Here is a 9551-nt window from a genome sequence, read left to right as displayed (position 1 = left end):
AGGCCAGCAATGAATATAGATCTGTGAAAGAGACAGAAAAGAAAAGAAAAAAAAAAGAAAACTGGGATGGAATGGAATATCAAATAACAATTTCTTGGTGTGATTTTGCTGTTGACTATGTAACGAGAGAGAGAGAGAGAGAGAGAGAGAGAGAGAGAGAGAGAGAGAGAGAGAGAGAGAGAGTCAACAACGACAGGTGCGCTACACAGGTGTGCTTTGCGGCCATGAATGGACAATTTGTTCTGGGCAGGCAGGTAAGAGAGAGAGAGAAGAGCAGAGAAGAACAGAGAGAAAACAGAATAAAGAGGTAGCAAGAGGGGGAGGAAACCAGATACTACCACCTTTCTTCCACTCCCCGACCCCTCCACCCCTCCACCCCTCCAGGACCAGGTCAAACAGTAGGCCGGTTGGAGGAAAACTCGGCCAACATTTTCCCTCCGGGTCTCAGAATTTCATTACAAGTGCATCAAGGAAACTTTTGGAAACAACCTTAAAATTTGCATAGCGGAAACTTGGCTTGGTGGATCTCTGCACGGAGTTGGCGTGGGCGTGTGCGTGTGGGGTGTGAGGGAGAGGGAGAGGCTGCAGGCATGTGAAGGAAGGAAAGGAAGAGGTGAGGTTGGGTTGGGCTGTGAGAAAGAGAGAGAGAGAAGTGATAGAAGGAAGGGAGAGGAGAGGTTGGGTTTGACTGTGAGAGAGGAGAAAATGATAGAAGAAGGGATGAAGGAAGGGAGAGGAGAGGTTTAGCTGTGGAAGAGGAATAAAAGTGATAGGAACAAGAGAAAAGGGATTGGACTTGTTGATTTAACTTAGAAAGGGAAAAAAGTGATACAAGGAAAGAGGGAAGGAAATTTTAAGTTTGGCTGTGAGAGAGAAAAAAATAAAGTTAGAAAGGAGAAAGAAAAAGAGAAAGATGGGTTTTGGCTATGGGAGAGAGAAAAGGAGTAGAAGGAAAGGGAAGACGAAGGAAAAGATAGAACTTGTCTGCAGAAGAAGGAAAAAAAAAGGTAACAGCGAGGATGATGACGCATGAACAGATGAAGCAGCAGAAGGCAATTTGGAGGAGAGATGAGACTGCTTGATGGGAGAGAAGGGGGAGGGGAAGTGGAGGAAGAGGAAGATTGCATGATAGCTTGAGTGCCTCCTTGCTCGCCCGCTTGCTTGATTGATAATTGAATTCCTGGCACTTCAGCAGCTCAGTCATGTGGCGCCAAGATCAAAACCAAGATCGGAATTCAAATTAATCCCAAGTACTGAGGCAAGCCGAGCACATGCAAAAGTACTGTCAATAATTAGAATACAGCAAAGAGGCGGCCTTGTTGTGTAGTGGCTGTAATGAATAGCTCACTCGGCTCAGAAGGAAAGTGATCTCTGTTAATCCCGCACCTCCTCATGTAATAGAGAACAGGTAAGGGACTAAGCCGAAGAAGTTGTGATGTTGTAGTCAGATTACGCCATCTACATCCCCTGAGCTAGCGTGGTGCCGGTTTGAGGAGGGGAGGGGATGGGGGCAGTAAATGACACTAACTTAGACCTCTATAGACCCATGGAAACATTTACGTAGTTTATTCATTCATCTATTTACTGCAGTGGAATCAAATATGCTGGTGCTTTGTGCTGTAATTAATAAACCCGTGCAGTGAAATGGAGTAAAATAGTTGAAACAGTCGGTGCATGAAGAGCTGGAGGAAAAATGATGAAGGAGGAGGAGGAGAGGAAGATTAAAGAGCGAAGAGGTTATTTGAGAAGGCTTACGTTCATGATAGGAATTAATAGACCTGGCAATACTTGAGACAGGAGAGGAGAGAAGAGAACCCGCACATTAATATCCCACAGTTTTGCTATTCCATTCATGCCACCTACACTCTCCACCCTTCACCCTTCCACCTTCCCCTCACCACGTCTTCCTTGCCCCTCACTACCTCTTCCTTCACCCTCACCATCGCCTCGTCCATTCCTCACACATCTCATCCCACCTTCACTACCACCTCCTCCATCTCTCCCACCTCCTCCTTCACCTCACCTCATCCTTCGCCCACATCACCACCACCACCTTCACCCTCATCACCATCATCCCTCACCCTACCACCTCCTCTCCCATCCCCCTCCACCCTCCCTCTCAACCCCTCTTAACCCAGCCCACACTCCCAGCACCGGTAAACAGGTAGATAATCTGGAACCACGAACTCAATCCTGCGTGTCAATATTTGTAGCAAGGGGAGGAAGAGACTCTCGAGAGGGAGAGGAGAGGGCGAATGTGGGGGAGAGGGAGGGAGAGTGACCGCAAGCCTGTCAACGCAGCGGACAATGAGGTGACTTTGATGATGGTGAGGAAGGTGAATGAGGTGGAAAGAAGAATGGGGAGGGGAGATACAAGGGAGGAGTAGGTAGTGGGTAGGTGATGAAGTGGGATAGGCAGAGGAAGGTTGTGGTGAATTGAAAGGTGGGGAATGAGGTGAGAGAGAGAGAGAGAGAGAGAGAGAGAGAGAGAGAGAGAGAGAGAGAGAGAGAGAGAGAGAGAGAGAGAGAGAGAGGCACGAACAGACAGACAGACAGACAAACAAATGAAATAACTGATGAAAAGAACTTGTTTGTTTGTGATGAGTGAAGAAGCGAAGAAAAATTAATTAAAGCCTTGAAACTTGAGAGAGAGAGAGAGAGAGAGAGAGAGAGAGAGAGAGAGAGAGAGAGAGAGAGAGAGAGAGAGAGAGAGAGAGAGATTGACGAAGAGGAGACGAGAACTGATGGATAGAAGTAATTCCGGTAGATGGCAACGGAGAGATAATTGGCGAGGGTGAAGGAATGTTTAGATGGAATAACATCAGAGAGAGAGAGAGAGAGAGAGAGAGAGAGAGAGAGAGAGAGAGAGAGAGAGAGAGAGAGAGGGGAGCATGTACACGTTAAGGAAAGGAAAAAGAAGAACGAGAATTTGAGTATTTTACAACAGGGACTGATGAGAGAGAGAGAGAGAGAGAGAGAGAGAGAGAGAGAGAGAGAGAGAGAGAGAGAGAGAGAGAGAGAGAGAGAGAGAGAGAGAATCTTCCCCTTTTTCATCAAGGAAGTTTAAATGTTTTTATCTCTTCTTCCATCTCTTTCTTGTTTCCCTTCATCCTCCTTTATCATCCTTTTTTTCAATTTTTCTTTCTTTACACATATCAAATCTCCTTTCCCTGGATCTCTCTCTCTCTCTCTCTCTCTCTCTCTCTCTCTCTCTCTCTCTCTCTCTCTCTCTCTCTCTCTCTCTCTCTCTCTCTCTCTCTCTCTCTCTCTCTCTTGTAAAACCTTTGCATCAGTCCCTCGCTTCTTATCCCAAGTTTCCTCCTCCTCCTCCTCCTCCTCCTCCTCCTCCTCCTCCTCCTCCTCCTCCTCCTCCTCCTCCTCCTCCTCCTCCTCCTCCTCCTCCTCCCTCGTTAAGTTGGCGTGTGGCAAGTGACGTCACAAACCACTTGGAGGCTTATGTCTTTGTAATTAATGATGGCAGACACTCTCTCTCTCTCTCTCTCTCTCTCTCTCTCTCTCTCTCTCTCTCTCTCTCTCTCTCTCTCTCTCTCTCTCTCTCTCTCTCTCTCTCTCTCTCTGTAATAAAGTTAGTATTGATGCAAAATTATTATCTCTTCATAAGTAGTATTGCGTTATGCTTGGAATAAAATTTGCTATTGATCTCTTAAATTTTCCATCTATTTGTTTATATGTCTGTTTGTCTGTCTGTCTGTTTTTCTGTATGTCTAAATGTCTTTCCCTGTATCTGTCTATCTATCTATCTATCTATCTATCTATCTGTGTGTGTGTGTGTGTGTGTGTGTGTGTGTGTGTGTGTGTGTGTGTGTGTGTGTGTGTGTGTGTGTGTCCCCAAGTTATAACACACACACACACACACACACACACAGAAAAACACGTATTTCCCGAGCACTGAAAAGTTGTATCTCATTAACTAATTCGCTTATGCAGTCATGAGGACGAGCATGCCATTAAAGGGAGGTGTTGCAGCGCGGCGGCGGCTCTCCTCTCCCTTCTGGACCGGCCTATTTCAAACCTTACCCATTTTTGTTACCTTTTTTTGAACCTGTTTTTTATATATATCTTTTCTTCACCTTCTTAAACATTTTTTTTTTCATTTTACTGTTTTTATGTTTGTATTATTTCTCCTTCGTTTCCTCTTTATACCTTTCTTCATTTTTTCTTGCTGCATTTCGTTCTTCTTCCTTCATTCCCTCTGTCTACCTTTCTTCATTTCTTTTTTCCTACCTTTCTTCTTTCCTCCCTCATTTCATACATTTCTCCCTTCATCCTTCATTTATTCCTTTACCTTTTTTTTTTCCTTTCGCATATCCTTCCTTTCATCCCTTCTTTCATCCCCTCTCGGTGTTCCTTAAGTTACAACACAACAGCATATCCTTTCTACTCCTCCCAGTACCCCCACTCTTTGTCTCCACGCACCGTAACTTACTGCAGGAGTCTTTACAGAGCCTTTATTCAGCCTCTCTTCACTCCACCTGGGCCTTTCTGAAGTGTTCTCTTTGCCCCGCTACGCCTCGACCTGCCCATGTCTTCCACCGCCGCGTCCTGCCTCCTGCATCTCCGTCAGGCTAAATTCTCAGCTGTGGCATTGTGGTTTGTAGGAAATGGTGAAGTGGTGTGGTGAAGTGGCGGAGTGGCAGGGAAAGTTTTGCGGTTTGGGTGTGTGAGTGTGGAAGTGAGATAGAAAGGAATGCTGTAATGCAGAAGAGAGGTATATGAAGAGAGGAGTGAGTTCACAAGAAGAGAAATAGAATGGTTGTAGGGGGACAGTAGAGGATGAAAAGAGAAAGGGAGTTAAGAGGAAGAGGGGGAAAGAAAGAAGCGTTTATGCAAGGAAATGGGTGGAAAGGAAGAGAAGAGAAGAGAGCTACGAGGAAGAAAAAGAAAACAGTTTGTGCAAGGAAAAGGAAAAAGAAGAGAAAAGAAGAAGAACTAAGGGAAGGAAATGAGAGTTCGTGCGAGGAAAAGGGAAAACAAAGAAGAGAAGAGAAAGAGAATTGAGAAAGAAATTAGAGTTTCTGCAAAGAAAAGGAGAAAAAAGAGGAAAAGAGAACTAGAATTAAGAGAGAAATAAGAGTTTGTGCAAGAAAAGGGAAGAAAAGAAAAGACGAGAAAACGAATTAGCAAGAAAGAGAGAAGAGGAAAGAGAAAGAAAGTCAGGAGGAAGAGAAAGAAGAGTTTGTGTAAGGAAAAGAGGAAAAAGCGAAGTCATTAGGGTGAAGCAGGGTACGTGGGCGGGGTGAGGGGGCGGGGGGGTGCATGTCGTGCCATGTAAGACGACCACCATGAAGACCCATGAATATGGTAATCTAGAGAGAGAGAGAGAGAGAGAGAGAGAGAGAGAGAGAGAGAGAGAGAGAGAGAGAGAGAGAGAGGGGAGGGGCATAAACTTTGGGAGACTTAGACGCGACATGAGCTGGAAGAGGAATTAGGAAGAAACGAATAATGAAGATAAATTAAAAAGGAGAAGTAAACATTGTGAAGAAAAATAATATTAATCTTAGGAGTGGAAGTAAATGGAGGAGAGAGACTGGAGATGAGCTGCCGCGGAGAGGAATGGAGGTAAGGACGGAGGGAGGATGAGATGAGATACGGAAGAAGAAAGCGATGGAGGGAGAATGAAATGAGGTACGGGGAGAGGGAGGAGGGAGAGATGTGGTACGCGCCGAGGGAGAGAGAGGCAGGGAGGGAGGGAGGAAGGGAGAGAAGAGGAAAAGAGGTGATTTATGAGACCACGAGGCTGTTTAGGTTTTTGCGCTAACAAATAGTCGTGTTGACGGCCACAGAGAGAGAGAGAGAGAGAGAGAGAGAGAGAGAGAGAGAGAGAGAGAGAGAGAGAGAGAGAGAGATGCGGGTGCGATTTAAGCTAAAACAAAAGAGGAAATACAAGACACCAACCACCACTTGCAATACACATTCACCCCCGCATCACACAGGCTCTCAGGCAGGGAAGAGAGAGAGAGGGAGGGGGGTAGGACGGGGGGCGGGGAGACTTGGAGGGCACCACAGGGAGGCGTAAGCAGCAGATGCAGGTGGAGGAGTAAGAGGAAGGGAAGGGAAGGAGAGAGGGCGGGAGGGGATCATCGGGTTGCCAGGCTCAGGTCCCTCTTGGTTGGTTAGTCTTACAATTCCTCGGAGGCATTCTTGGTTAATTACTTGAGATCGCCCTTTCCTCCTCGATGACGGAGTAATTACCGAAGTCTTGGCGTTGTTGTGGGCGAGGCTAGTGGCGGGAGGGACGAGCAGGCCTGGTCTACTTGGAGGAGAGGTGTTGGAGGGTGTTGAATGATCTGTCAGGAATGCGAGAAAGGCTTCCGTGCTTGCGTGCCAACGAGGGAGTCTGCTTAGTGTATTGCGGTGCGTATCACTGGAATTGGAGTTTGCGGGGATTGTCAGGAGGGGAAGTGCCTGCGTGCTTGAGGGAGAGGTAAGAAGTGGCCTCTTGGCTGTGTGGGGAACGCTCGTCGCTTCTGAAGTCATGATGGTTTTGTTTACGTCTTGATTCTGTGGCTTTTTAGCGTCTGAGGGGAGAGGAAAGCACAGCGTGTTCATATCACTGGAATTGTGGGAAGGTTAAGTTTGCATGGTATGAAGAGGAACGTGGGGAGAGGAAATGGGAAAGAGAGGTAAAGACTCTTGAGTTAGTGCATGTTTTGAGAGTGTGCATGTGCAGGGAAGTTGAGGCTTTGCATGTTAAGGAGATGAACGTGAAAGAGAGAATATATGAGAAAGGTATGTTTAGGTGAGGGTTCTAACTAATAACTAAGAGCATATGAGAGAGAGAGAGAGAGAGAGAGAGAGAGAGAGAGAGAGAGAGAGAGAGAGAGAGAGAGAGAGAGAGAGAGTTAAAGGAATAGGATAGGAAAGAAGGAAGAAAGGAATTTTTGAGATAGAAATTATATAACTGATATGAGAAGGAAGGAAGGATGAAGGGAGTTTTTAAGATCAGTCATAAAGTTGAGAGGTTAATATGTAAGTGAGGAGGAGGAAGAGGAGGAGGAGGAGGAGGAGGAGGAGGAGGAGGAGGAGGAGGAGGAGGAGGAGGAGGAGGAGGAGGAGGAGGTTTCATGGGGCGAAGGGCAGGAGGTAAAAGAGGGGAGCAAGGTTAACAGGCAGAAATTAGACGAAGGATGGGTCGGAGAGAGAGAGAGAGAGAGAGAGAGAGAGAGAGAGAGAGAGAGAGAGAGAGAGAGAGAGAGAGAGAGAGAAGTCATTTAGAAGAGAACAGAGGAGAGCTGAAGGGAGAGGTGAGAAGGAAAAGTAAGATACAAGGAGGGCGAAGGAGAGTAAGCAATATCATTCTCTCTCTCTCTCTCTCTCTCTCTCTCTCTCTCTCTCTCTCTCTCTCTCTCTCTCTCTCTCTCTCTCTCTCTCTCTCTCTCTCTCTCTCTCTCTTACTCTCACTTAAAGTTTCTTCGGGCGGAAATAACAAAAGGCAATAAGAACCAAGCACTCAGAACTTTATCCAAGGAATGAAAAAAAAAGTAAAAAAGAAAAAAAAGCCTTAAATTCTTGATTATTGCCCAGTTGGAAAGTAGAAGAGAACGCAGGAATGTTAAGGAAAGAGAAATTATAGTTGATATATTTGTTTATAGTGAGAGGGAGAAGGAAGAGTGTTAAAGGAAGGGACGTTATAATCTGTTTAGTTATCAATCAATTGGTGGTGTTTGGTTGCAGTTGATCTGTGGAGAATAGGGAAAGGAGGAGGAAGAGGAATGGAAGAATGAGGAGGAAGGGGAGGCGGAGGAGGAGGAAGAGGGAAAGGACAGTAAAGGAAGAGAAGTATAGTCGATTTATTTAGTTATTAATTTGAGGTGTTTGGTTTCAGTTTAACGTTGGGAAAATGGGAAACAAGAAGGAAGAAAATGAAGAAGAGGAAAGAAGAACGTGAAATGAAAAGAGGTTATTCAATTCACTCGTATGTTCATTTATTAAGAAGTGATGTTTGCTTCCAATTTATCGGTGGAAGAGGAAAAGAGGAGGAGGTGGAGGAAGGAGACGAAAAGATTGTGAAAGGAAGATAAATTATAGCACATATTTAGTTTTTAATTAGACTGAGAGGTGCTGTCAGTTTCTAGTTTACCGATGGAAGAATAAAAAAAGAACGAGGAAGAAGAGGAAAAGGAGGAGGGTAAGGGGAAGGAAAATAAGAAGGGGGCTGGTGGGGAAGATGAAGGCGAGTGGATGAGTGGAGATGTGTCGCTGGGGAAAAGTTTGATGGTCTGAAGTAGGAAAAGTTTTGGCCTGGCAGACTCAGAGAAGGGGCGGACAAATTTGAAAGGGATGAAAAAAAAATTAATAATATCTGAAGAGAAGATCAACTGAGAACCGGAAGAAAGTTAGGACTGGATAAAAAGGACCAGGGAATTTCTTCTTCACTGCGAGTCCTTTGGTGAGGCACTGGTTCCTTTGGTGTCACGGCGAGGCTTGTATGTTGAAACGCTTTGGAGTCCCGTAAGAACTGTTTGCAAAGGCTCCAGGGATGATTAGTCGGGTTCTCTATGATGTGTGTATGCGTGTGCTTGTGTGCGTGTGTGTGTGTGTTTGCTATTAAAGATGCAGAATTCTTGTTATGTCTTAAAACGCTTTGGGCTTCCGTAAGAGTACAGTGGTAATTAATAAGGTTCTCACTGGTGACTTTTTTTTTTTTTTTTTTTTTTTTTTTTGATGGCGTCAGGTTAAAGTTTTATTTCATCTTATGGCGTCAAATTAAACTGTTCTTTCACCTTATAGCGTCAGATTAAACACTTCTTTTGTCTTGTGGCGTCAGATTAAACTGTTCCTTCATTTTACCGCATCAGATTCAACTTTTCTTCCCTCTTATGGCGTCAAATTAAACTGTTCTTTTGTCTTATAAGGTCAGACTAAACTGTTCTTCCGTCTTATGGCGTCAGATTAAACTGTTCTTTCAACTTATGGCGTCAGATTAAACTGTTCTTCCGTTCATGGCGTCAAATTAAGCTGTTCTTTTGTCTTATGGCGTCGGATTAAACTGCTCTTTTGTCTTACGGGGTCAGACTGAATGGCCTTTAATTTTATCGCCACAGTGAACCTCCAGCATCACGAATCTTATGCCGCGGTGCTCCCAGGCCTCTCAGCACCTCCACGCGGGGCCACCAGATGGAAGGATAAACAGGACGCCGTGTTTGTGCAGGAAATAGCTTTTGTTTGGGTCTTGTGTTACAACAGCCGCGCCAAGCCTTACTCTCCTGCCCGTGGCCTTACCTGCGAGCCTCCCACCTGTCAGCCGCTACTCCTCGCAGACTCCCTCTTGTTTTGGGAAGGTTTAGACTTTAGAGTATTGCTTTTTGGTTCCTTCCGACGCCGTGGTTGTGAAATTAGTGTTGTGTTATAAGTTATGTTTTGTTTGTTCTTTTTTTTCTCTCTCTCTCTTTGATGGTGCGTGCTCTCTCTCTCTCTCTCTCTCTCTCTCTCTCTCTCTCTCTCTCTCTCTCTCTCTCTCTCTCTCTCTCTCTCTCTCTCTCTCTCTCTCACTTGCAGTCTTGCTGAAATGGACATTTTTTGAAGATTCT

The 9551-nt window shown here is 45.3% G+C and overlaps 1 protein-coding gene across 1 annotated transcript in view; it reads left to right on the top strand.

Annotated features, from left to right (window-relative positions):
• The first annotated feature begins 224 nt into the window (after window positions 1–224).
• Window positions 225–9551, top strand: part of LOC135106225 (neogenin-like) — a 49062-nt gene continuing 39735 nt past the window's right edge. Inside the window, exons 1-3 of the mRNA XM_064014997.1 lie at window positions 225–254; window positions 463–588; window positions 2214–2327. Coding sequence (XP_063871067.1) covers window positions 225–254; window positions 463–588; window positions 2214–2327 — 270 coding nt within the window. The remainder of the gene's footprint in view (window positions 255–462; window positions 589–2213; window positions 2328–9551) is intronic.

The sequence above is a fragment of the Scylla paramamosain genome, chromosome 13 (assembly GCF_035594125.1).
Source record: "Scylla paramamosain isolate STU-SP2022 chromosome 13, ASM3559412v1, whole genome shotgun sequence".
NCBI classification, from domain to species: Eukaryota; Metazoa; Arthropoda; class Malacostraca; order Decapoda; family Portunidae; genus Scylla; species Scylla paramamosain.
Note: the sequence above shows the minus strand (reverse complement) of the source record. Positions and strands in the feature narration are given on the sequence as shown.